General features: G+C 67.6%; 1 protein-coding gene and 1 pseudogene across 1 annotated transcript; one reads left to right on the top strand and one right to left on the bottom strand.

Annotated features, from left to right (window-relative positions):
• Positions 1-349: 349 nt before the first annotated feature.
• Positions 350-19878, top strand: LOC142592919 (alanine aminotransferase 1-like). Its single transcript, XM_075705278.1, is given in 14 exon segments — positions 350-589; positions 5835-5924; positions 6019-6127; positions 6212-6342; positions 9459-9614; positions 9616-9703; positions 13320-13399; positions 13513-13548; positions 13550-13656; positions 16768-16942; positions 18293-18448; positions 19395-19463; positions 19465-19508; positions 19788-19878. Coding segments are annotated over 14 exon segments (1572 nt in total).
• A 305-nt stretch (positions 19879-20183) lies between these two features.
• LOC142592900 (alanine aminotransferase 1-like) overlaps positions 20184-27986 on the bottom strand; it is an 11341-nt pseudogene continuing 3538 nt past the window's right edge.

Raw genomic sequence — 27986 nt, 5'->3', positions numbered from 1 at the left:
CGGTGCCGGTCCCAGTCCCAGTCCCAGTGCCGGTACCGGTCGCATTCCCAGTCCCGGTCCCAGTCCCGGCACTGGTTGCAGTCCCGGTGCCCGGTGCCGGTCCCAGTCCCGGTCCCAGTCCCGTTCCCGGTCGCATTCCCAGTCCCAGTCCCGGCACCGGTCGCATTCCCGGTGCCGGTCCCAGTCCCGGTCCCATTCCCGGTCGCATTCCCGGTCCCGTCCCCGGCGCCCCCCGCCCCTCGCAGCCGCGGTGCCCGGGGCGGTGCCGGTGCCCGGTGCCCGTTGCCCGGGGCGGTGCCGTCCGTTCCCGTCCGTCCGTTCCCGTCCGTTCCCGGTGGCCCCGGGGCGAATGCGGGCGCTGAGGCCGCTCGGGCCCCGCAGGCTCCCGGCCGGGCGGGCCATGGCGGCGGCGGGATCGGGCCCGGGAGCGGGAGCGGGAGCGGGAGCGGCTCCGGTAGCGGCGGCCGGGGGCTCCCGGGAGCGGGTGCTGAGCCCCGGCACGCTGAACCCGGCGGTGCGGCGGGTGCAGTACGCGGTGCGGGGCCCCATCGTCACCCGCGCCCTGCAGCTGGAGCAGGACCTGCGGCAGGTACCGCCCCCCCCGGGACCCCCCGGGACCCCCCGGGACCCCCACACCGGGCACCCCCCCGGGACCCCCCCGGGACCCCCCACACCGGGCACCCCCCCGGGACCCCCCCGGGACCCCCACACCGGGCACCCCCCCCGGGACCCCCCCGGGACCCCACACCGGGCACCCCCCCGGGACCCCCCGGGACCCCCCCGGGACCCCCACACCGGGCACCCCCCCGGGACCCCACACCGGGCACCCCCCCGGGACCCCCCGGGACCCCCCCGGGACCCCCACACCGGGCACCCCCCCGGGACCCCCCCGGGACCCCACACCGGGCACCCCCCCGGGACCCCCCGGGACCCCCCCGGGACCCCCACACCGGGCACCCCCCCCGGGACCCCCCCGGGACCCCACACCGGGCACCCCCCCGGGACCCCCCGGGACCCCCCCGGGACCCCCACACCGGGCACCCCCCCGGGACCCCACACCGGGCACCCCCCCGGGACCCCCCGGGACCCCCCCGGGACCCCCACACCGGGCACCCCCCCCGGGACTCCCCAGACCCGGGACCCCCCCGGGACCCCACACCGGGCACCCCCCCCGGGACCCCCCCGGGACCCCACACCGGGCACCCCCCCGGGACCCCCCGGGACCCCCCCGGGACCCCCACACCGGGCACCCCCCCGGGACCCCACACCGGGCACCCCCCCGGGACCCCCCGGGACCCCCCCGGGACCCCCACACCGGGCACCCCCCCCGGGACTCCCCAGACCCGGGACCCCCCACACCGGGCACCCCCCCGGGACCCCCCCCGGGACCCCCCCGGGACCCCCACACCGGGACCCCCCCGGGACCCCCACACCGGGCACCCCTGAACCGGGGACCCCCCCTGGGCACCCCTGGGGCACCCACGGGGCGGGGGGGACAGTGACGGGGGGTGGCGGGGGTGACAAGGGGGTGACAGGGGGGTGACAGGGGGGGTGGCAGAGGGTGGCAGGGGTGACAAGGGGGTGACAGGGGGTGACAAGGGGGTGACAGGGGGTGGCAGGGGTGACAGGCAGTGGCAAGGGGGTGACAAGGGGGTGGGCAGGGGGTGGCAAGGGGGTGACAGGGGTGGCAGGGGGTGACATGGGGTGACAAGGGGGCGGCAGGGGTGACGGGGGTGACAGGGGGGTGACGGTGACAGTGACAGGGGGTGATGGGGTGGCAGGGGGTGACGGGTGGCAGGGGGTGACGGGGGTGACAGGGGTGGCAGGGGGGTGACAGGCAGTGGCAAGGGGGTGACAAGGGGGTGACGGGTGATAAGGGGGTGACAGAGGGTGGCAGGGGTGACAAGGGGGTGGGCAGGGGGGTGACAAGGGGGTGACGGGTGATAAGGGGGTGACAGAGGGTGGCAGAGGTGACAACGGGGTGGGCAGGGGGTGACATGGGGTGACAAGGGGGTGACAGGGGTGGCAGGGGGTGACATGGGGTGACAAGGGGGTGGCAGTGGTGACGGTGGGTGGCAGGGGGGTGGCAATGGTGGCAGGGGTGACAGTGGCAGTGCGGTGGCAGGGGGGGTGACATGGGTGGCAGGGGTGCAGGAGGTGGCAGGGGGGTGACAATGGTGACATGGATGGCAGGGGGGTGACAGCGGTGACATGGCTGATGGGGCGGCAGGGGGTGACGATGGTGACATGGGTGACAGGGGGGTGACATGGGTGACATGGGCAGCAGGGGGGTGACATTGGTGACATGGGCAGCAGGGGGGTGGCATGGGTGACATGGGTGGCAGGGGGTGATGATGGTGACATGGGTGACAGGGGGGTGACATGGGTGACGTGGGTGGCAGGGGGGTGACAATGGTGACATGGGTGGCATGGCTGGCAGGGGTGCAGGAGGTGGCAGGGGGGTGACAATGGTGGCAGGGGGGTGACATTGGTGACATTGGTGGCAGGGGGGTGACGATGGTGACATGGGTGGTAGGGGGGTGACAATGGTGACATTGGTGACATGGCTGATGGGGTGGCAGGGGGGTGACAGTGGTGACATTGGTGACATTGGTGACATTGGCGACAGGGCGGCAGGGGGGTGACATTGGTGACATTGGTGACATTGGTGACATGGCTGCCGGGGCGGCAGGGCTGCCGGCAGTGCCATGGGCGCGGGCGGTGGCAGGGGTGGCGGCGGTGACACGGGTGACAGCGGTGACAGGGGTGGCAGGCGGTGGCAGGCGGGGCGAAGTCCGCCCTCCCCCGCGGTGGCCAAAGTCCGGCCGGGCGGGCGGTGGCCGCGGCCACCCCGGGGCTGGGGACCCGGCGCGGGCCCTTGGGGACATCGGCCACCCACCGCCGTGCCCCCGCTGTCCCCGGGGTCCCCACGTACCCCTGCCCCACACCCCGGGGGCCCCATGGTCCCCATGTCCCCATGTCCCGGTGTCCCCACATCCCCCTGTCCCCATGTGCCAGGGTCCCCATTGTCCCCATGTCCCGGTGTCCCCAGTGTCCCCAGTGTCCCCATGTCCCCATGTCCCAGGGTCCCCAAGGTCCCCATGTCCCGCTGTCCCCATGTCCCGCTGTCCCCATGTCCCCCTGTCCCCATTGTCCCCATGTCCCCCTGTCCCCATGTCCCTGTGTCCCCATGTCCCCATGTCCCGGTGTCCCCAAGGTCCCCACATCCCCATGTCCCTGTGTCCCCATGTCCCAGGGTCCCCATGTCCTGGCGTCCCCACTGTCCCCATGTCCCCCTGTCCCCAAGGTCCCCATGTCCCCCTGTCCCCATGTCCCCATGTCCCACTGTCCCCACTGTCCCCACGTCCCACTGTCCCCATGGTCCCCATGTCCCCATGTCCCAGGGTCCCCATGTCCCACTGTCCCCACTGTCCCCATGTCCCACTGTCCCCATGGTCCCCATGTCCCACTGTCCCCGTGTCCCACTGTCCCCATGGTCCCCATGTCCCCATGTCCCAGGGTCCCCACTGTCCCCATGTCCCACTGTCCCCGTGTCCCACTGTCCCCATGGTCCCCATGTCCCCATGTCCCCATGTCCCCATGTCCCAGGGTCCCCATGTCCCCATGTCCCACTGTCCCCGTGTCCCACTGTCCCCATGGTCCCCATGTCCCCATGTCCCAGGGTCCCCATGTCCCCATGTCCCACTGTCCCCGTGTCCCACTGTCCCCATGTCCCCATGTCCCAGGGTCCCCATGTCCCCAGGGTCCCCATGTCCCACTGTCCCCACATCCCGGGGTCCCCAGTGTCCCCAAGTCCCCGCTGTCCCCATTCCCCAGCCATCCCCGTGTCCCCGCCATCCCCTGGGGTCCCCATGTCCCAGTGTCCCCGTGTCCCCACTGTCCCCATGTCCCAGTGTCCCCATGTCCCGCCACCCCCTGGGCGCTGCAGGGACCTGGGGGTCACCCCCCGCTGGCACTGCCATCCCCGGGGGGGGTGGCCGGGTCCTGTCCCCATCCTCATCTCTGTCCCCTGTCCCCATCCTTGTCCCTGAACTTGTCCCTGTCCCCATCCCCATCCCTGTCCCCGTCCCTTGCCCCCGTCCCTGTCCCCTGTCCCCGTCCCTGTCCCCTGTCCCCATCCTTGCCCCCATCCCTGTCCCCGTCCCCAACCCCATCCGTGACCTTGTCCTTGTCCCCATCCCCATCCCTGTCCCCATCCTTGTCCCTGCCCCGATCCCTGCCCTGTCCCCATCCCTGTCCTTGTCCCTGACCTTGTCCCCATCCCTGTCCCCATCCCTGTCCCTGACCTTGTCCCTCTTCCTGTCCCCATCCCCGTCCCTGTCCCCATCCCTGTCCCCTGTCCTTGTCCCTGTCCCCATCCTTGTCCCTGCCCCGATCCCTGCCCTGTCCCCATCCCCGTCCTTGTCCCTGACCTTGTCCCCATCCCTGTCCCTGTCCCCGTCCCCATCCCTGTCCCCATCCTTGTACCCATCCCTGTCCCTGACCTTGTCACTGTCCCCATCCCTGTCCATGTCCCTGTCCCTGTCCCCATCCCTGTCCCCATCCTTGACCCCGTCCCCATCCCTGTCCCCGTCCCCATCTCCATCCCCGTCCCCATCCCTGTCCCCGTCCCCATCTCCATCCCCATCCCCATCCCTGTCCCCATCCCCGTCCCCATTCCCGTCCCCATTCCCGTCCCTGTCCCTGCCCCATCCCTGTCCCCATCCCTGTCCCCATCCTTGTCCCCATCCCTGTCCCTGACCTTGTCCCTGCTCCTGTCCCCGTCCATCCCTGTCCCCATCCCTGTCCCTGACCTTGTCACTGTCCCCATCCCTGTCCCCGTCCCTGTCCCCATCCCCGTCCCCATCCTTGACCCCGTCCCCATCCCCGTCCCCATTCCCATCCCTGTCCCTGCCCCATCCCTGTCCCCATCCTTGTCCCCGTCCCTGTCCCCATCCCCGGCCCCGTCCCCATCCCCGTCCCCGTCCTTGTCCCCATCCCCATCCCTGTCCCTGCCCCATCCCCATCCCCGTCCCATCCTTGTCCCCATCCCCATCCCTGTCCCTGTCCCCATCCCTGTCCCCATCCTTGTCCCCGTCCTTGTCCCCATCCCCATCCCCGTCCCTGTCCCTGCCCCATCCCTGTCCCCATCCTTGTCCCTGTCCTTGTCCCCATCCCCGTCCCTGTCCCCGTCCCCATCCCTGTCCCCATCCTTGTCCCTCATCCCTGTCCCCATCCCCATCCCTGTCCCCGTCCCCGTCCTTGTCCCCATCCCCATCCCTGTCCCTATCCCTGTCCCCATCCCTGTCCCTGCCCCATCCCTGTCCCCATCCTTGTCCCTCATCCCTGTCCCCATCCCCATCCCTGTCCCCGTCCCCGTCCTTGTCCCCATCCCCATCCCTGTCCCTATCCCTGTCCCCATCCCTGTCCCTGCCCCATCCCTGTCCCCATCCTTGTCCCCGTCCTTGTCCCCATCCCCATCCCCATCCCCATCCCTGTCCCTGCCCCATCCTGTCCCCGTCCCCATCCCCATCCCTGTCCCCATCCCTGTCCCCGTCCTTGTCCCCATCCCTGTCCCTGTCCCTGCCCCATCCCTGTCCCTGCCCCATCCCCATCCCTGTCCCCATCCCTGTCCCCGTCCTTGTCCCCATCCTTGTCCCCATCCCTGTCCCTGTCCCTGCCCCATCCCTGTCCCCATCCCCATCCCTGTCCCCGTCCTTGTCCCCATCCCCATCCCTGTCCCTGTCCCTGCCCCATCCCTGTCCCCATCCCTGCCCCATCCCTGTCCCCATCCCATGTCCCCATCCCCGTCCCCGTCCCCGTCCCCGCCCCAGGGCGTCCCCAAGCCCTTCACCGAGGTGATCAAGGCCAACATCGGCGACGCCCACGCCATGGGGCAGCGACCCATCACCTTCCTGCGCCAGGTACCCGCCGTGGGGCGCGGGTGACAACGTGGGGGGGGGACACGGACGGACACGGGGACACCGGCCACCCCCCCTCACCGACTGTCCCCAAAAGGTGACAGCCCTGTGCCTGTACCCGGAGCTGCTGACCGAACCCTCCATCCCGGAGGACGCCAAGGATCGGGCGCGCCGGTTACTGGCGGCATGCGCCGGGCAGAGCGCCGGTGAGCGCCGGGGACGGCGTCCGCCGTGTCACCCCCCGCCGTGTCACCCCCGCCGTGTCACCCCCGCCGTGTCCCCTTCGCCAGGTGCCTACAGCGCCAGCCCCGGCATCGAGCTGGTGCGCCAAGACGTGGCGCGGTTCCTCCAGCGCCGCGACGGCGTTCCCGCCAGAGCCCAGGACATTTTCCTCGCCACCGGCGCCAGCGACGCCATCGTGGTACGGGCGGGGGGGACGGGGACGTCCGGCGTCCTCCATGTCACCCGCTTCCCCCCCCCCTCGGTGACAACGGGGACACGGCCACACTCTCCCCCGTTCCCACGGCGGGCGCCCACAAAGGCGGCTTTGTGCCGGGGCTGGCGCCGGCCCCGGCCGCGGCGGTGCCAAGGGGGTGTGGGGGGGGGGTGTGTGTGTGTGTGGGGGGGGGTTGGTGGCACTTGGGGACGTTGTGTCCTCGCCGTCCCCGCGCCGCCTCGGTGGCCTCGCGTCTCCGGGGGGGCCCTGGCAGCCCCCGGCGCAGCTCTGAGACGGCTCTGCCGTCCCCGTCCCCGTCCCCACGCCGCCCCCGACCCCACGCCGTCCCCGCGCTGTCCTTGTCCCCATCCCCATCCCTGTCCCCATGCCGTCCTTGTCCCCATGCCGTCCTTGTCCCCATGCTGTCCTTGTCCCATCCCCGTCCCTGTCCCTGTCCCTGTCCCCGTCCCCGTCCCCACGCCGTCCTTGTCCCCGTCCCCATCCCCATCCCCACGCTGTCCTTGTCCCCATGCTGTCCTTGTCCCTATCCCCGTCCCCATCCCCGTCCCTGTCCCCACGCCGTCCCCATCCCCACACCGTCCTTGTCCCCACGCCGTCCTTGTCCCCGTCCCCGTCCCCATCCCCACGCCGTCCTTGTCCCCACGCCATCCTTGTCCCCACGCCGTCCTTGTCCCCACGCCGTCCTTGTCCCCACACCGTCCTTGTCCCCGTCCCCGTCCCCGTCCCCGTCCCCACGCCGTCCTTGTCCCTATCCCCGTCCCCGTCCCCATCCCCACACCGTCCCCATCCCCACGCCGTCCTTGTCCCCACGCCATCCTTGTCCCCATGCTGTCCTTGTCCCCATCCCCGTCCCCGTCCCCACACCGTCCCCATCCCCACGCCGTCCTTGTCCCCACGCCGTCCTTGTCCCCATGCTGTCCTTGTCCCCATCCCCGTCCCCGTCCCCACACCGTCCCCGTCCCCATGCCATCCCCGTCCCCACGCCGTCCTTGTCCCTGTCCCCACTCTGTCCCCCATCCCCACGCCATCCCTGTCCCCACGCCGCCCCCGACCCCACGCCATCCCCGCGCTGTCCTTGTCCCCATCCCCGTCCCTGTCCCCACGCCATCCTTGTCCCCACGCCATCCTTGTCCCCATGCTGTCCTTGTCCCCATCCCCGTCCCTGTCCCCGTCCCCATCCCCGTCCCCACGCCGTCCTTGTCCCCATGCTGTCCTTGTCCCTATCCCCGTCCCCATCCCCGTCCCCGTCCCCACGCCGTCCCCATCCCCACGCCGTCCTTGTCCCCCACGCCGTCCTTGTCCCCATGCTGTCCTTGTCCCCATCCCCGTCCCCATCCCCGTCCCCATCCCCACGCCGTCCTTGTCCCTATCCCCGTCCCCGTCCCCATCCCCACACCATCCCCATCCCCACGCCGTCCTTGTCCCCACGCCATCCTTGTCCCCATCCTGTCCTTGTCCCCATCCCCGTCCCCGTCCCCACGCCATCCCCGTCCCCACGCTGTCCCCCTGCTCTCTGCCCCCGCTGTCCCTGTCCCCTCCCCATCCCCTCACTGTCCCCATGCCCTCGCCATCCCTCTCCCAACACCGTCCCTGTCCCCAGTGTCCCTGTCCCCTCACTGTCCCCATGCCCGCCCCAACCCCGTCCCCACACCGTCCCTTGTCCTCACACCATCCCCACGCCGTCCCCATCCCCTCGCTGTCCTTGTCCCCGTCCCCTCACTGTCCCTGTCCCCACGCCATCCCCGTCCCCACGCCGTCCCTGTCCCCGTCCCCATCCCCACGCTGTCCCCATCCCCACGCCATCCCTGTCCCCATGCTGTCCCCCTGCTCTCTGCCCCCGCTGTCCTGTCCCTGTCCCCTCGCTGTCCCCACACTGTCCCCACGCCCTCGCCATCCCTGTCCCCACCCCAACCCCGTCCCCACGCCGTCCCCGTCCCTGTCCCCATCCCCACGCCGTCCCTGTCCTCACACCATCCTCATCCCCTCGCTGTCCCCATCCCCTCGCTGTCCCCACACTGTCCCCATCCCCTCACTGTCCCCATGCCATGCCCGTCCCCACGCTGTCCCTGTCCCCATGCCCACGCCGTCCCCGTCCCCACCCCATCCCCGTCCCCTCACCGTCCCCGTCCCCATGCCATCCCCGTCCCCACCCCATCCCTGTCCCCACACCGTCCCTGTCCCCTCGCTGTCCCCGTCCCCACACTGTCCCCGTCCCCATCCCCACGCCATCCCCATCCCCACGCTGTCCCTGTCCCCACCCCATCCCCTCGCCGTCCCCATCCCCTCACCGTCCCCACGCTGTCCCCGTCCCCTCGCTGTCCCCGTCCCCTCGCTGTCCCCGTCCCTACGCCGTCCCCATCCCCATGCTGTCCCCACGCTGTCCCCATCCCTACCCCATCCCCATCCCCTCGCTGTCCCCTCACTGTCCCCATCCCTACCCCATCCCCATCCCCTCGCTGTCCCCACGCCGTCCCCATCCCTACCCCATCCCCATCCCCTCGCTGTCCCCACCCCATCCCCATCCCCATGCCGTCCCCACCCCCTCGCTGTCCCCACGCTGTCCCCATCCCTACCCCATCCCATCCCCTCGCTGTCCCCTCACTGTCCCCATCCCTACCCCATCCCCATCCCCTCGCTGTCCCCACGCCGTCCCCATCCCTACACCATCCCACCCCGTCGCTGTCCCCTCGCCGTCCCCATCCCTACGCCGTCCCCATCCCCTCGCTGTCCCCACCCCATCCCCATCCCCATCCCCATGCCGTCCCCATCCCCATGCCGTCCCCATCCCCATGCCGTCCCCACCCCCCTCGCTGTCCCCGTCCCCTCGCTGTCCCCGTCCCCACGCTGTCCCCATCCCTACCCCATCCCCATCCCCTCGCTGTCCCCACGCCGCCCCCGTCCCCACGCCGTCCCTTGTCCTCACACCGTCCCCACGCCGTCCCCTCACTGTCCCCGTCCCCACGCCGTCCCCGTCCCACACCATCCCTTGTCCTCACGCTGTCCCCACACTGTCCCCGTCCCCTCACTGTCCTTGTCCCCACGCCGTCCCATCCCCACACCGTCCCTGTCCCCTCCCGCAGAGCATCCTGAAGCTGCTGGTGTCGGGCTCGGGGGGGGTCGCGCACGGGGGTGCTGATCCCATCCCGCAGTACCCCCTCTACTCGGCGGCCATCGCCGAGCTCAGCGCCGTGCAGCTCGGCTACTACCTGGATGAGGAGCGGGGCTGGGCGCTGGACCGTGGCCGAGCTGCGGCGGGCGCTGAGCGAGGGGCGCCGCCACTGCTGCCCCCGCGTGCTCTGCATCATCAACCCCGGCAACCCCACCGGTACCCCCCCCGGACGGGACCCCCGGCGTGGGGCTGGGAGCCGGGGAATGGGGCTGGGACCCCCCGGCATGGGGCTGGGAGCCCGGGAACGGGGCTGGGACCCTGGGAATGGGCTGGGACCCCCCGGCGTGGGCTGGGAGCCCGGGAACGGGGATGGGACCCTGGGAATGGGGCTGGGACCCCCTAGGGCTGGGGCTGGGACCCCCCGGTGTGGGGCTGGGAGCCCAGGAATGGGGATGGGACCCCCGGCGTGGGGCTGGGAGCCCGGGAACGGGGCTGGGACCCTGGGAATGGGGCTGGGACCCCCCAGCATGGGGCTGGGAGCCCAGGAATGGGGATGGGACCCCCTAGGGTTGGGGATGGGACCCCTGGGAACGGGGCTGGGACCCCTGGGAATGGGGCTGGGACCCCCCGGCGTGGGGCTGGGACCCCTGGGAACAGGGCTGGGACCCTGGGAATGGGGCTGGGACCCCCTAGGGCTGGGGCTGGGACCCCCCGGTGTGGGGCTGGGAGCCCAGGAACGGGGATGGGACCCTGGGAATGGGACTGGGACCCCCCGGCGTGAGGCTGGGAGCCCGGGAACGGGGATGGGACCCTGGGAATGGGGCTGGGACCCCCCAGCATGGGGCTGGGAGCCCAGGAATGGGGATGGGACCCCCTAGGGTTGGGGATGGGACCTGGGGAATGGTGCTGGGACCCCTGGGAATGGGGCTGGAACCCGCTAGGGCTGGGGCTGGGACCCCCCGGTGTGGGGCTGGGAGCCCGGGAATGGGGCTGGGACCCTGGGAATGGTGCTGGGACCCTGGGAATGGGGCTGGGACCCCCTAGGGCTGGACTGGGACCCCCACGGCGTGGGGCTGGGAGCCCGGGAACGGGGATGGGACCCCCCTAGGGTTGGGGATGGGACCTGGAGAATGGGGCTGGGACCCCTGGGAACGGGGCTGGGACCCCCGGGTGTGGGGCTGGGACCCAGGGAATGGTGCTGGGACCCCTTGGGAATGGGGCTGGGACCCCCCCAGCATGGGGATGGGACCCTGGGAATGGGGCTGGGACCCTGGGAACGGGGCTGGGACCCCGGGAATGGGGCTGGGACCCCGGGAATGGGGATGGGAACCCCCCGGTGTGGGGCTGGGACCCCGGGAATGGGGCTGGGACCCTGGGAATGGTGCTGGGACCCTGGGAATGGGCTGGGACCCCCTAGGGCTGGGGCTGGGACCCCCCGGTGTGGGGCTGGGAGCCCGGGAACGGGGCTGGGACCCTGGGAATGGGGCTGGGACCCCCCGGCGTGGGGCTGGGAGCCCGGGAACGGGGATGGGACCCCCCTAGGGTTGGGGATGGGACCTGGAGAATGGGGCTGGGACCCCTGGGAACGGGGCTGGGACCCCTGGGAATGGGGATGGGAACCCCGGGTGTGGGGCTGGGACCCGGGGAACGGGGCTGGGACCTCTGGGAATGGGGCTGGAACCCCCTAGGGCTGGGGCTGGGACCCTGGGAATGGGGCTGGGACCCCGGGAATGGGGCTGGGACCCCGGGAATGGGGATGGGAACCCCCCGGTGTGGGGCTGGGACCCCGGGAATGGGGCTGGGACCCTGGGAATGGTTCTGGGACCCTGGGAATGGGGCTGGGACCCCCTAGGGCTGGGACTGGGACCCCCCGGTGTGGGGCTGGGAGCCCGGGAACGGGGCTGGGAGCCCGGGAATGGGGCTGGGACCCCCCGGCGTGGGGCTGGGAGCCCGGGAATGGGGATGGGACCCTGGGAATGGGACTGGGACCCCCCGGCGTGGGGCTGGGAGCCTGGGAACGGGGATGGGACCCCTGGGAACGGGGCTGGGAGCCCGGGAATGGGGCTGGGACCCTGGGAATGGGGCTGGGACCCCCCCGGCATGGGGATGGGACCCAGGGAATGGGGCTGGGACCCCAGGGTTGGAACCAGGACCCCCAAGACTGGGCTGGGACCCCCAGGCTGGGGCTGGGATCCTGGGGTTGGGGATGGGAACCTGGGAATGGGGCTGGGACCCCCCCGGCATGGGGATGGGACCCAGGGAATGGGGCTGGGACCCCAGGGTTGGAACCAGGACCCCAAGACTGGGCTGGGACCCCCAGGCTGGGGCTGGGATCCTGGGGTTGGGGATGGGAACCTGGGAATGGGCTGGGACCCCCAGGACTGGGGCTGGGACCGGGACCCCAAGACTGGGCTGGGACCCTGGGGTTGGGGATGGGACCCTGGGAATGGGCTGAGACCCCAGGGGTTGGGGATGGGACCCCCACAGCTGGGACTGGGACCCCAAGACTGGGCTGGGACCCCCGGGCTGGAGATGGGACCCCCGGGCTGGGACCCCAAGACCGGACTGGGACCCCCGGGGTTGGGGCTGGGACCCCCGGGCTGGGCTGGGACCCTCCAGTGCTCTACTGGGACTGGGGGTTGGGACCAGGAACCCCCAAACCCAGCTGGTACCAGGGCTGTGCCCCCCAAAACCAGGCCAGTGCCAGGGCTGGGCCCCCCAAAACCCAACTGGTACTGGGGCTGGGCCCCCGAAACCCAGCTGGTACTGGGGCTGGGCCCCCCCAAAACCCAACTGGCACCAGGGCTGGGCCCCCCCAAAACCCAACTGGTACTGGGGCTGGGCCCCCAAAACTTAGCCAGTGCCAGGGCTGGGTCCCCCAAAACCCAACTGGTACTGGGGCTGGGCCCCCAAAACCCAACTGGTACTGGGGCTGGGACCCCCCAAAACCCAACTGGTACTGGGGCTGGGCCCCCCAAAACCCAGCCAGTGCCAGGGCTGGGTCCCCCAAAACCCAACTGGTACTGGGGCTGGGCCCCCAAAACTTAGCCAGTGCCAGGGCTGGGTCCCCCAAAACCCAACTGGCACCAGGGCTGGGTCCCCCAAAACCCAACTGGCACCAGGGCTGGGCCCCCCCAAAACCCAACTGGTACTGGGGCTGGGTCCCCCAAAACCCAACTGGCACCAGGGCTGGGTCCCCCAAAACCCAACTGGCACCAGGGCTGGGCCCCCCCCAAAACCCAACTGGTACTGGGGCTGGGCCCCCCAAAACCCAACTGGCACCAGGGCTGGGTCCCCCAAAACCCAACTGGCACCAGGGCTGGGCCCCCCAAAACCCAACTGGCACCAGGGCTGGGCCCCCCCAAAACCCAACTGGTACCGGGGCTGGGCCCCCCAAAACCCAACTGGCACCAGGGCTGGGACCCCCCAAAACCCAACTGGTACTGGGGCTGGGCCCCCCAAACCCAACTGGCACCAGGGCTGGGTCCCCCAAAACCCAACTGGCACCAGGGCTGGGCCCCCCCAAAACCCAACTGGTACTGGGGCTGGGCCCCCAAAACCCAACTGGTACTGGGGCTGGGCCCCCCAAAACCCAACTGGCACCAGGGCTGTGCCCCCCAAAACCAGGCCAGTGCCGGGGCTGGGCCCCCCAAACCCAACTGGTACCAGGGCTGGGCCCCCCAAACCCAACCAGTACTGGGGCTGGGCCCCCCAAACCAGGCTGGTACCAGGACTGTGCCCCCCAAAACCCAACCAGCACCGGGTCTGCCCCCCCCCCCGCCCCGTGCCAACCCTCCGATGTCCCCTGAGGCCGCGTCCCCCCCGTCCCCAGGACAGGTCCAGAGCCGGCAGTGCATCGAGGACGTCATCAAATTCGCCTTCGAGGAGAAGCTCTTCCTGATGGCCGACGAGGTGAGCGGCACCCACGGGGTGCCCCCCGCTCCCACCCCTCACCCCCCCCGGGGTGGGCACCCCGGCACCCGGGTGACGCCATCGCCATCGTCGTCCCCCCCCCCCCCCCCAAGGTCTACCAGGACAACGTCTACGCCGAGGGCTTGGCCTTCCACTTTCCACTCCTTCAAGAAGGTTCTCTTCGAGATGGGGCCGCCCTACTCGGAGACGGTGGAGCTGGCCTCCTTCCACTCCGTCTCCAAAGGCTTCATGGGAGAGTGAGTGTCCCCGCCCCAAATCCCGGCCACCGGCACCCCCGGCGGGGGTGGCCACGCTCCTGGGGGTCCCAGGGGTGCTACGGACCTGGGGTGGCTGCTGGTTTGGCCCCGGGCGGGGTCTAAAGGGTGGAGGGATGGGTGGTGTTTGCCACCGCCCCCGTGGATGCTGTGGGTTGGGGATGGGGGTGGCGGCAGCGCCGGGGGTGCCGAGGGTGGGGATGGGGGTGCCGAGGGTGCCATGGGTGCCATGGGTGGTGGTGGTGGTGTCGTGACCCTGTGGGTCCCATGGGTGGAGGTGGTGATGGCGTAGGGCCATGGGTCCTGAGGGTGGTGCTGGTGATGCCATGGGTGCCAAGGGTGGTGGTGGTGATGTCATGACCCTGTGGGTGCCAAGGGTGGAGGTGGTGATGCCATGGGTGCCAAGGTGGGGATGGTGATGCTGTGGGTGCCAAGGGTGGTGGTGGTGATGCCGTGGGTCCCCAGGGTGGTGGTGGTGATGCCGTGGGTCCATGGGTCCCAAGGGGGGGGTGGTGGTGATGCCATGGGTGCCAAGGGTGGGGATGGAGATGCCATGGGTGCCAAGGGTGGTGGTGGTGATGTCATGACCCTGTGGGTCCCCAGGGTGGTGGTGGTGATGCCATGGGTCCCAAGGGTGGTGGTGGTGATGTCATGACCCTGTGGGTCCCACGGGTGGAGGTGGTGATGGCATAGGGCCATGGGGTCCCCAGGGTGGTGGTGGTGATGCCATGGGTCCATGGGTCCCAAGGGGGGGGTGGTGGTGATGCCATGGGTGCCAAGGGTGGTGGTGGTGATGCTGTGACCCTGTGGGTGCCAAGGGTGGTGGTGGTGATGCCATGGGTCCCAAGGGTGGGGATGGTGATGCTATGGGTCCCCAGGGTGGTGGTGGTGATGTCATGACCCTGTGGGTGCCAAGGGTGGAGGTGGTGATGCCATGGGTCCATGGGTCCCAAGGGTGGTGGTGGTGATGCCGTGGGTCCCAAGGGTGGTGATGTTGTGACCGTGTGGGTCCCCAGGGTGGGGCTGGTGATGTCATGACCCTGTGGGTGCCAAGGGTAGAGGTGGTGATGCTGTGGGTGCCAAGGGTGGGGCTGGTGATGTCATGACCCTGTGGGGACAGCGTGGCACAGCTCTGTGGGTCTCAGAGGCCGTAGATGCCGCAGCCTGGTGGCTCCTTCTCTGGGGCGTCCCACCATGGGCCCCCAGCCATAGGTCCCATCCGTGGGTCCCACCGTAGGTTCCTGTCCATGGATCCCCATCTGTAGGTCCATCCATGGGTCCTGCCATAGGTTCCTGTCCATAGGTCCCATCCATGGGTCCCACCATAGGTTCCTGTCCATAGGTCCCATCCGTGGGTCCCACCATAGGTCCTGTCCATGGGTCCCATCCGTGGGTCCCACCATAGGTTCCTGTCCATGGGTGCCATCCATAGGTCCCACCATAGGTTCCTGTCCATAGGTCCCATCCATGGGTCCCACCATAGGTTCCTGTCCATAGGTCCCATCCATGGGTCCTGCCATAGGTTCCTGTCCATAGGTCCCATCCGTGGGTCCCCCCATAGCTTCCTGTCCATGGGTCCCATCCATGGGTCCCACCATAGGTTTCTGTCCATGGGTCCCATCTGTGGGTCCCCCCATAGGTTCCTGTCCATGGGTGCCATCCATAGGTCCCACCATAGGTTCATGTCCATAGGTCCCATCCATGGGTCCCACCACAGGTTCCTTCCCATGGATCCCCATCCAGAGGTCCCATCCGTGGGTCCCCCCATAGCTTCCTGTCCATGGGTCCCATCCATGGGTCCCACCATAGGTTTCTGTCCATGGGTCCCATCTGTGGGTCCCCCCATAGGTTCCTGTCCGTGGGTCCCATCCGTGGGTCCCATCCGTGGGTCCCATCCGTGGGTCCCACCATAGGTTCCTGTCCATAGGTCCCATCCGTGGGTCCCCCCCATAGGTTCCTGTCCATGGATCCCCATCTGTAGGTCCATCCGTGGGTCCCACCATCGGTTCCTGTCCATAGGTCCCATCCATGGGTCCCACCATGGGTCCCCATCCATAGGTCCCATCCGTGGGCCCCACCATAGGTTCCTTCCCATGGATCCCCATCCAGAGGTCCCATCCGTGGGTCCCACCATAGGTTCCTGTCCATAGGTTCCATCCGTGGGTCCCCCCCATAGGTTCCTGTCCATGGATTCCCCATCTGTAGGTCCATCCATGGGTCCTGCCATAGGTTCCTGTCCGTGGGTCCCATCCATGGGTCCCACCATAGGTTCCTGTCCGTGGGTCCCATCCGTGGGTCCCATCCGTGGGTCCCACCATAGGTTCCTGTCCATGGGTCCCATCCGTGGGTCCCACCATAGGTTCCTGTCCATGGATCCCATTTGTAGGTTCATCCGTGGGTCCCCCCCATAGGTTCCTGTCCATGGATCCCCATCTGTAGGTCCATCCATGGGTCCTGCCATAGGTTCCTGTCCGTGGGTCCCATCCGTGGGTCCCACCATAGGTTCCTGTCCATAGGTCCCATCCGTGGGTCCCCCCATAGGTTCCTTCCCATGGATCCCCATCCAGAGGTCCCATCCGTGGGTCCCACCATAGGTTCCTGTCCATAGGTTCCATCCGTGGGGTCCCCCCCATAGGTTCCTGTCCATGGATCCCCATCTGTAGGTCCATCCATGGGTCCTGCCATAGGTTCCTGTCCGTGGGTCCCATCCATGGGTCCCACCATAGGTTCCTGTCCGTGGGTCCCATCCGTGGGTCCCATCCGTGGGTCCCACCATAGGTTCCTGTCCATGGGTCCCATCCGTGGGTCCCACCATAGGTTCCTGTCCATGGATCCCCATCTGTAGGTTCATCCGTGGGTCCCCCCATAGGTTCCTGTCCGAGGGTCCCCCCATAGGTTCCTGTCCGTGGGTCCCCCCATAGCTTCCTGTCCATGGCTCCCCCACCCACGTGTCCCTGCTCCCAGCTGCCCACCTGTGGGTCCCTTCCGGGCCCTCCATCCGGCAGCTCCCACCCCACATCTCCCCACCTCCCCCCCGCCCCCCCGCCGCCGCTGGGGCGCGCTCGGTGCCCCCACGGCCCCGATCCGTGCCAGGTGCGGGTTCCGCAGCGGCTTCGTGGAGGTGGTGAACATGGATGCCGAGGTGCAGCAGCAGCTGGCCAAGCTGGTGTCCGTGCGGCTCTGCCCGCCCGTGCCGGGGCAAATCCTGCTGGATGTCGTCGTGGATCCGCCCAAGCCCGGGGAGCCGTCCTACGAGCGCTTCAGATCCGTAGGGATGGGATGGGGATGGAATGGGATGGGATGGGATGGGATGGGATGGGGATGGAATGGGATGGGATGGGATGGGATGGGATGGGATGGGGATGATGGGATGGGGATGGAATGGGATGGGATGGGATGGGATGGGATAGGTTGGGATGGGATTGGGGGTGGGGGTGGGATGGGATGGGATGAGGATGGGATGGGATTGGGGATGGGATGGGATGGGGATGGGGATGGGATGGGATTGGGATGGGGTGGGATGGGGATGGGATGGGATGGGGATGGGATGGGGATGGGGATGGGATGGGGTGGGATGGGATGAGATGGGATGGGGATAGGATGGGGATGGGATGGGGTGGGATGGGATGGGGATGGGGATGGGATGGGATGGGGATGGGATGGGATTGGGCTGGGCTGGGCTGGGCTGGGGATGGGATGAGATGGGATGGGGATGGGATGAGATGGGATGGGGATGGGGATGGGATGAGATGGGATGGGGATGGGATGGGGATGGGATGGGATGGGGATGGGATGAGATGGGATGGGGATGGGATGGGGATGGGATGGGATGGGATGGGATGGGATGGGATGGGATGGGGATGGGGTGGGATGGGGATGGGATGGGATTGGGCTGGGCTGGGCTGGGCTGGGGATGGGATGAGATGGGATGGGGATGGGATGAGATGGGATGGGGATGGGGATGGGATGAGATGGGATGGGGATGGGATGGGGATGGGATGGGATGGGGATGGGATGAGATGGGATGGGGATGGGATGGGGATGGGATGGGATGGGATGAGATGGGATGGGGATGGGGTGGGATGGGGTGGGGATGGGGATGGGGATGGGATGGGTTGGTGATGGGATGGGATGGGATGGGATGGGGATGGGGATGGGATGGGTTGGTGATGGGATGGGGATGTGGATGGGATGGGATGGGATGGGATGGGGATGTGGATGGGATGGGTTGGTGATGGGATGGGATGGGATGGGATGGGGATGGGGATGGGATGGGATGGGTTGGTGATGGGATGGGATGGGATGGGATGGGGATGTGGATGGGATGGGATGGGATGGGATGGGATGGGATGGGGATGGGGATGGGATGGGATGGGTTGGTGATGGGATGGGATGGGATGGGATGGGGATGTGGATGGGATGGGATGGGATGGGATGGGATGGGATGGGATGGGGATGTGGATGGGATGGGTTGGTGATGGGATGGGGTGGGATGGGATGGGATGGGATGGGATGGGTTGGTGATGGGATTGGGATGGGATGGGATGGGATGGGATGGGATGGGATGGGATGGGATGGATGGGATGGAGCGACGTCCCCAGCCTGGCTGTCCCGGCAGGAGAAGCAGGCGGTGCTCAGCGCCCTGGCGCACAAGGCCCGGCTCACCCAGGAGATCTTCAGCCAAGTGCCCGGCATCCACTGCAACCCCGTGCAGGGCGCCATGTACTCCTTCCCCCGCATCGAGCTGCCGCCCCGTGCCCTGGCCGCTGCCGAGGTGCCGTGGGGCTGGGCGGGATCTGTCCTGGGTGCCGTGGGGCTGGGCGGGATCTGTCCTGGGTGCTGTGGGGCTGGGCGGGATCTGTCCTGGGTGCCGTGGGGCTGGGCAGGACCTGTCCTGGGTGCTGTGGGGCTGGGCAGGATCTGTCCGGGGGGCCATTGGGTTGGGCAGGATCTGTCCCAGGGGCTGGGCAAGATCCATCGTAGGTGCCATGGGGCCGGGAAGGATCTGTCCTGGGTGCTGTGGGGCTGGGCAGGATCTGTCCTGGGTGCCGTGGGGCTGGGCAGGACCTGTCCTGGGTGCTGTGGGGCTGGGCAGGATCTGTCCTGGGTGCCATGGGGCTGGGCAGGATCTGTCCCAGGGGCTGGGCAAGATCCATCTTGGGTGCTGTGGGGCTGGGCAAGATCCCTCCTGGCAGCTGTGGGGCTGGGCAGGATCTGTCCTGGGTGCCGTGGGGCTGGGCAGGGCCCATCCTGGGTGCTGTGGGGCTGGGCAGGACCCCTCCTGGCAGCTGTGGGGCTGGGCAGGATGAATCCTGAGTGCTGTGGGGCTGGGCGGGACCTGTCCTGGATGCTGTGGGGCTGGGCAGGATGAATCCTGGGTGCTGTGCGGCTGGGCAGGATCTGTCCTGGGTGCTGTGGGGCTGGGCTGGATCCGTCCCAGGTGCCATGGGACTGGGCAGGACCCCTCCTGGCAGCTGTGGGGCTGGGCAGGATCCGTCCCGGGTGCCGTGGGGCTGGGCAGGATGAGTCCTGGGTGCCGTGAGCCTGGGCGGGATCAATCCTGCGCCCTGTGGGACCGGGCAGGATGAATCCCAGGCAGCGGTGGAGGCCCTTGGCGCCACGTGGGGCCGAGCCCTGCCCCACGCGTGGGGCCGAGCCCCCCCCCCAGCCCGTGCCCCGCCACGGCAGCGCGCGGTGCTGAGCCCTGCCCCGTCCCGCAGGCGCAGGGTCAGGCCCCCGACATGTTCTTCTGCATGAAGCTGCTGGAGGAGACGGGCATCTGCGTGGTTGCCGGGCAGCGGGTTCGGCCAGCGCGAAGGCACCTTCCACTTTCGGTGGGTGCCCCCCCTGGGGAGTCGGGGGGCAGGGCTGGACGCAGTGGGTCACGGGTGGAGGAAGGGGTTGAGCGGGGGGGGGAGCCCCAAAGACCCCCGTCCCCAATCGGGGGTGGCAGGGGAGGTGGGTGCAGGGAGAAGGGTGGCCAACGGGTTGGCTTGCGGGGTGGTGGGGGGCTTGGTGGGGGGCAGAGGTGGGGCTATGGGGTTCGGGGCGGGGGGGCTGTGGGGGTGTCGTCCCCCCCAAAACATGGGTGCCCGCCCCCCCATCTACCCCAGGATGACCATCCTGCCGCCCACCGAGAAGCTGCAGGCGCTGCTGGAGAAGCTCAGCAGCTTCTACACCAAGTTCGTCAAGGAGTACTCCTAACGCCGCCCGCGTCCCCCCGCTCCACGACCCACCCCCCCCCCCCCGCACCCATCCCACCCACCCCCCCAAGCACCCACCACCCCATAATCCCCACCGGGCCCCCGGGTGCTGCGGGCCGGGACCCTACCCCGGGTGGTCTCGGTGGTCTTCAAGTGCCTTCAACCTCTTCGTGCCTTCTCGGGGCGGTTTAGGGACCCTCGGAAACCCCGCTAATAAAAACGTAGCGACCAACCGGGTCGAGCCGCGCGTCACCCATGGGTGCCCCCCCGCCAGCGGGTTGGGCTGAGACCCCCCCCCCCCAACGCTCATGGGCCCCGTGGGGTTGTTGGGGGGCAAGTGGGTGCTGTGAAGGGCTTTAATGGGGTTGAGGGGGGACACATATGGGGCCGGGGTGACCCCCATGTTAGGAGAAGTCACGCAGGAAGGCGGCGTGGAAGCGGGGGAGGGCGAGCAGCACCCGCGCCAGCGTCTCGGCCGGCGGCAGCAGCGACACCCTGGGTGGGGTGGGGGGGACACACGCGGTGGGGACGTGGGTGCTTCTGCACCCAATGACCCAGCCGTGTTGCTTCCCGCCCCCCGCCCCCCGCCACGCAACAGCGTCCTGGTACCAAATCCCGCGGCGCCCGACCGGCGCCCGCACCCCAAGCTGCCACCTGTGGTCCAGCCTCAGCGGTGACCCCATAACCCGGCCTTGCCCCCCCCCACCCCGTCCCAGCCAGCCCCGACCCCCAAATTCTGCTGCCACCGGCACCCAGCACCCAACCCGGCCTCCCCGCCCCGCCCGGTCCCCAACACCCAACCCCAACACCCAACTCAAACCTCAGCCCCCAACACCCAACCCAAACCTCAGCCTCCAGCACCCAACCCCAACATCCTGACCCCAACACCCAACCCCAACATCCTGACCCCCAACACCCAACCCAAATCTCAGCCCCCAACACCCAAACCTCAGCCCCCAGCACCTGACCCACCTGACCCCAACACCTAAACCAAACCCCGGTCCCCCAACCAGCCCCTAACACCCAACCCAAATCTCAGCCCCCAACACCCAAACCTCAGCCCCCAGCACCCAACCCCAACATCCTGACCCCAACACCCAACCCCAACATCCTGACCCCCAACACCCAACCCAAATCTCAGCCCCCAACACCCAAACCTCAGCCCCCAACACCCAACCCAAACCTCAGCCCGCCCCCCCTCCCCCCTAACACCCAAACCAAACCCTGGTCCCCCAACACCCAACTGCAATGTCCCAACCCCAACCACCAACTCCAAACCCCAACACCTAAACCAAATGGCGGTCCCCCAACCCCAACCAGCCCCCAACCCCAACACTGAAACCAAACCTCAGCCCCCAACACCCAAACCCAACCCCAACCAGCCCCCCGCACCCAACCGCAACACCCAAACCAAATCTCAGCGCCCCCCCCCCCCCCCCCCCCAAACCCCGGTCCACCAACACCCAAACCCAACCCCAACCCCCCTGACCAGCCTCCAACACCCAACCCAGTGCCAACCTCCCAGCTCCAACACCTGGTCCTGACCCCCCAGCCCCAACCAGCCCCCAAAACCCAACCCTGAACCCCAAAGTCCCGACCCCAACACCCAACTCCAAACCTCAACAACCAAACCAAACCCCGGACCCCCAACACTCAATCCCAGCCAGACCCCAACTCCAAACCCCAACACCCAAACCAAACCCCAGTCTCCCAACACCCAGCCCCAACACTCAACCCAAACCTCAGCCCCCAACACCCAAACCAAACCCCGGTCCCCCAGCACCCAACCCGACCTCCCAGCCCCAACCAGCCCCCAACACCCAACTCCAAACCCCAACACCCAACCCAAACCTCAGCACCCCCCCCCAACACCGAACCCCAACAGCCAAGCAAACCCCAGTCCCCCAACACCCAACCCCATCGCCCCCAACCCCAACAACCCAACTCTAAACCCCAACACCCAACCCAAACCCAACACCCAACCAGCCCCCAACACCCAACCAAACCTCAGCCCCCAACACCCAATCCCAGCCCCCTTGACCCAACCCCAACACCCACCTCCAAACCCCAACACCCAAACCAAAACGTGGTCCCCAACACCCAACCCAAATGCCCCAACCCCAACACCCAACCCAAACAGACCCCAACACCCAAACCAAAACCCTGGTCCCCCAACACCCAACCCAAACTTCAGCCCCCAACACCCAACCCCCAACGTCCCAACCCCACCCAGCCCCCAACAGCCAACGCCCAACCCAAACCTCAGCCCCCAACACCCAACCCCAGCCCCACCCAGCCCTCCACCCCCACCCCCCCACCATCTCCCATCACCCCAACTGCCCAACCCCCCTCCCCCACCACTCCGTGAGCCCCCGCTGTTGCCCCCCACCCCCAGCCCCAAATCATCAACCCCAAGCACCCCTCCCCCACCCATCACCCGCCCCTGTCCCCCCCCCCCCCCCCCCCCCACCTGGGTACCCCACGTGGTGGGTGCCCCTCCGGCTGCCCGACCTCGCTCCCAGGGGCCAGCACGATCCCCCGTGGCCTCCAGAAGCTTCTGGCAGAAGAAGACATCGGGCTCCAGGCCCAGCGCCTGGAGGAGAAGGGGTGGGGACGGTCACCCTGCGCCCGGGGGGACACTGTCCCCGGGGTGTCCCTTGTCCCCAGGATGTCCCATCTCCCATGGTGTCCCATCTCCTACGGTGTCCCATGTCCCCATGGTGTCCCATCTCCCATCTCCCATGGTGTCCCATGGTGTCCCATGCCCCCGTGGTGTCCCATCTCCCATGGTCTCCCATCTCCCATGGTGTCCCATGTCCCCATGGTGTCCCATGGTGTCCCATCTCCCACGGTGTCCCATGGTGTCCCATCTCCCACGGTGTCCCATATTCCCATGGTGTCCCATCTCCCATGGTCTCCCATCTCCCATGGTGTCCCATGTCCCCATGGTGTCCCATCTCCCATGGTCTCCCATCTCCCATGGTGTCCCATGTCCCCATGGTGTCCCATCTCCCACGGTGTCCCATATCCCATGTCCCATGGTGTCCCATATTCCCATGGTGTCCCATCTCCCATGTCCCATGGTGTCCCCACAGTGTCCCATCTCCCATGGTGTCCCATGGTGTCCCATGTCCCCATGGTGTCCCATGTCCCATCTCCCACCGTGTCCCATGTCCCCAGGACGCCCCACACCACAGGGTTCTCCACACTCCCAGTGTCCCACACCCTGAGGATGGATCCTGTCCCCAGGATCTCCCATGTCCCCAGGATACCCAATGTCCCCAAGATGCCCTGGACTCCCATGGTGCCCGATGTCCCCAGGATACCCAATGTCCCCAGGATACCCAATGTCCCCAAGACGCCCTGGACTCCCAGGGTGTCCCATGTCCCCAGGATACCCAATGTCCCCAAGATGCCCTGGACTCCCATGGTGCCCGATGTCCCCAGGATACCCAATGTCCCCAAGATGCCCTGGACTCCCATGGTGCCCGATGTCCCCAGGATACCCAATGTCCCCAAGACGCCCTGGACTCCCAGGGTGCCCGATGTCCCCAGGATACCCAATGTCCCCAGGATACCCAATGTCCCCAAGACACCCTGGACTCCCAGGGTGCCTGATGTCCCCAAGATACCCAATGTCCCCAAGATGCCCTGGACTCCCATGGTGCCCGATGTCCCCAGGATACCCAATGTCCCCAAGACGCCCTGGACTCCCATGGTGCCCCGATGTCCCCAGGATACCCAATGTCCCCAAGACGCCCTGGACTCCCAGGGTGTCCCCATGTCCCCAGGATGTCCCATGTCCCCAAGATGCCCTGGACTCCCAGGATGTCCCATGTCCCCAAGATACCCAATGTCCCCAAGATGCCCTGGACTCCCATGGTGCCCGATGTCCCCAGGATACCCAATGTCCCCAAGATGCCCTGGACTCCCATGGTGCCCGATGTCCCCAGGATACCCAATGTCCCCAAGATGCCCTGGACTCCCATGGTGCCCGATGTCCCCAGGATACCCAATGTCCCCAGGATACCCAATGTCCCCAAGATGCCCTGGACTCCCAGGGTGCCCGATGTCCCCAGGATACCCAATGTCCCCAGGATACCCAATGTCCCCAAGACGCCCTGGACTCCCAGGGTGTCCCATGTCCCCCAGGATACCCAATGTCCCCAAGATGCCCTGGACTCCCAGGATCTCCATGTCCCCAGGATGTCCCATGTCCCCAAGACACCCTGGACTCCCAGGGTGCCCGATGTCCCCAAGATACCCAATGTCCCCAAGACACCCTGGACTCCCAGGGTGCCCGATGACCCCAGGATACCCAATGTCCCCAGGATACCCAATGTCCCCAAGACGCCCTGGACTCCCAGGGTGTCCCATGTCCCCAGGATACCCAATGTCCCCAAGACGCCCTGGACTCCCAGGGTGTCCCATGTCCCCAGGATACCCAATGTCCCCAAGATGCCCTGGACTCCATGGTGCCCGATGTCCCCAGGATACCCAATGTCCCCAAGATGCCCTGGACTCCCATGGTGCCCGATGTCCCCAGGATACCCAATGTCCCCAAGATGCCCTGGACTCCCAGGGTGCCCGATGTCCCCGGGATACCCAATGTCCCCAAGACACCCTGGACTCCCATGGTGCCCGATGTCCCCAGGATACCCAATGTCCCCAAGATGCCCTGGACTCCCATGGTGCCCGATGTCCCCAGGATACCCAATGTCCCCAAGATGCCCTGGACTCCCAGGATGTCCCATGTCCCCAGGATACCCCAATGTCCCCAAGACACCCTGGACTCCCATGGTGCCCGATGTCCCCAGGATACCCAATGTCCCCAAGATGCCCTGGACTCCCAGGATGTCCCATGTCCCCAAGATACCCAATGTCCCAAGACACCCTGGACTCCCAGGGTGCCCGATGTCCCCAAGATACCCAATGTCCCCAAGACACCCTGGACTCCCATGGTGCCCGATGACCCCAGGATACCCAATGTCCCCAGGATACCCAATGTCCCCAAGACGCCCTGGACTCCCATGGTGCCCGATGTCCCCCAGGATACCCAATGTCCCCAAGATGCCCTGGACTCCCAGGGTGCCCGATGTCCCCAGGATACCCAATGTCCCCAAGACGCCCTGGACTCCCAGGGTGCCCGATGTCCCCAAGATACCCAATGTCCCCAAGACGCCCTGGACTCCCATGGTGCCCGATGTCCCCAAGATACCCAATGTCCCCAAGACGCCCTGGACTCCCATGGTGCCCGATGTCCCCGGGATACCCAATGTCCCCAAGACGCCCTGGACTCCCAGGGGTGTCCCATGTCCCCAGGATGTCCCATGTCCCCAAGATGCCCTGGACTCCCAGGATGTCCCATGTCCCCAAGATACCCAATGTCCCCAAGATGCCCTGGACTCCCATGGTGCCCGATGTCCCCAGGATACCCAATGTCCCCAAGATGCCCTGGACTCCCATGGTGCCCGATGTCCCCAGGATACCCAATGTCCCCAAGATGCCCTGGACTCCCATGGTGCCCGATGTCCCCAGGATACCCAATGTCCCCAGGATACCCAATGTCCCCAAGATGCCCTGGACTCCCAGGGTGCCCGATGTCCCCAGGATACCCAATGTCCCCAGGATACCCAATGTCCCCAAGACGCCCTGGACTCCCAGGGTGTCCCATGTCCCCAGGATACCCAATGTCCCCAAGATGCCCTGGACTCCCAGGATCTCCCATGTCCCCAGGATGTCCCATGTCCCCAAGGACACCCTGGACTCCCAGGGTGCCCGATGTCCCCCAAGATACCCAATGTCCCCAAGACACCCTGGACTCCCAGGGTGCCCGATGACCCCAGGATACCCAATGTCCCCAGGATACCCAATGTCCCCAAGACGCCCTGGACTCCCAGGGTGTCCCATGTCCCCAGGATACCCAATGTCCCCAAGACGCCCTGGACTCCCAGGGTGTCCCATGTCCCCAGGATACCCAATGTCCCCAAGATGCCCTGGACTCCCATGGTGCCCGATGTCCCCAGGATACCCAATGTCCCCAAGATGCCCTGGACTCCCATGGTGCCCGATGTCCCCAGGATAACCCAATGTCCCCAAGATGCCCTGGACTCCCAGGGTGCCCCGATGTCCCCCGGGATACCCAATGTCCCCAAGACACCCTGGACTCCCATGGTGCCCGATGTCCCCAGGATACCCAATGTCCCCAAGATGCCCTGGACTCCCAGGATGTCCCATGTCCCCAGGATAACCCAATGTCCCCAAGACACCCTGGACTCCCATGGTGCCGATGTCCCCAGGATACCCAATGTCCCCAAGATGCCCTGGACTCCCCAGGATGTCCCATGTCCCCAAGATACCCAATGTCCCCAAGACACCCTGGACTCCCAGGGTGCCCGATGTCCCCAAGATACCCAATGTCCCCAAGACACCCTGGACTCCCATGGTGCCCGATGACCCCAGGATACCCAATGTCCCCAGGATACCCAATGTCCCCAAGACGCCCTGGACTCCCATGGTGCCCGATGTCCCCAGGATACCCAATGTCCCCAAGATGCCCTGGACTCCCAGGGTGCCCGATGTCCCCAGGATACCCAATGTCCCCAAGACGCCCTGGACTCCCAGGGTGCCCGATGTCCCCAAGATACCCAATGTCCCCAAGACGCCCTGGACTCCCATGGTGCCCGATGTCCCCAAGATACCCAATGTCCCCAAGACGCCCTGGACTCCCATGGTGCCCGATGTCCCCGGGATACCCAATGTCCCCAAGACGCCCTGGACTCCCATGGTGCCCGATGTCCCCGGGATACCCAATGTCCCCAAGACACCCTGGACTCCCAGGGTGCCCGATGTCCCCAGGATACCCCTGTCCCCATGACGCCCCGTACCCCCATGGTGTCCCCACCTCCCTGGGGTGACCCCTGTCCCCCGCACGCCCCACTCCCCGCCACCCCGCACCCCCGGGGTCCCCGGTGCGGTGCCACGGGCGCTCACCCGGGCCTGGCGCAGGGTGCGGGGTGGGAGCGGGATGCGGGGGGAAGGCACGGGCGCCGCTGTGCCGGGGCCGGCAGCGGATTCCGGGGGCCCGGGCCCAGCACCTCCTGCGCCAGCCGGGCCTTGTGGGCCAGGACCCGGCACAGGGCCGGCCGGAGCAGGTGAGCCAGAGCGGGTGGGTGGGGTGGGGTGGGGATTGGGGATGGCATTGGGATGGGGATGGGATGGGGATGGATATGGGAATGGGGATGGAATCAGGAGGGGATGAGATGGGGATGGAGATGGGATGGGTTTGGGATGAGGATGGGGTGGGTTTGGGATGAGGATGGGGTGGGTTTGGGATGAGGATGGGGACAGATACAGGGATGGGATGGGGATGGGATGGGTTTGGGATGAGGATGGGATGAGGATGGGGACAGATACAGGGATGGGATGGGTTTGCGATGAGGATGGGGATGGGATGTGATGGGAATAGGGATTGGATGGGATGGGTTTGGCATGAGGATGGGATGGGATTGGATGGGATGGGGATGGAGATGGGATGGGATGGGTTTGGGATGAGGATAGGATGAGGATGGGATGAGGATGGGGACAGATACAGGGATGGGATGGGTTTGAGATGAGGATGGGGATTGGATGGGATGGGATGGGATGTAAGGGGAATGGGGATTGGATGGGATGGGTTTGGCATGAGGATGGGATGGGATGGGATTGGATGGGATGGGGATGGGATGGGATGGGGACAGGATTGAAATGGATACAGGATGAGGATGGGATGGAGATGGGATGGGTTTGGGATGATGATAGGGACAGGATGGAATTGGGATGGGATGGGATGGGTTTGGGATGAGGATTGGATGGGGATGGATACAGGGATGGGATAGGGATGGGATGGAAATGGGATGGGTTTGGGATGAGGATGGGATGGGGATGGGATAGGGATTGGGCTGGGCTGCACAGCACCCTCCTCCCCTCCAGCGGGCGTGTGGGGGGGCACCCGGCGTCACCCACCTCCCCGGCGGCCGGCTGGGTGGGTGTGTTGGGCAGCGGGGGCTCCACAGCCGCGTGCAGCATCACCTGCCCCAGGATGGGGGGGTACACGGACAGCCCCCACGC

Source organism: Pelecanus crispus, chromosome 2 (assembly GCF_030463565.1).
Source record: "Pelecanus crispus isolate bPelCri1 chromosome 2, bPelCri1.pri, whole genome shotgun sequence".
In the NCBI taxonomy this organism is placed as follows: Eukaryota; Metazoa; Chordata; class Aves; order Pelecaniformes; family Pelecanidae; genus Pelecanus; species Pelecanus crispus.
Note: the sequence above shows the minus strand (reverse complement) of the source record. Positions and strands in the feature narration are given on the sequence as shown.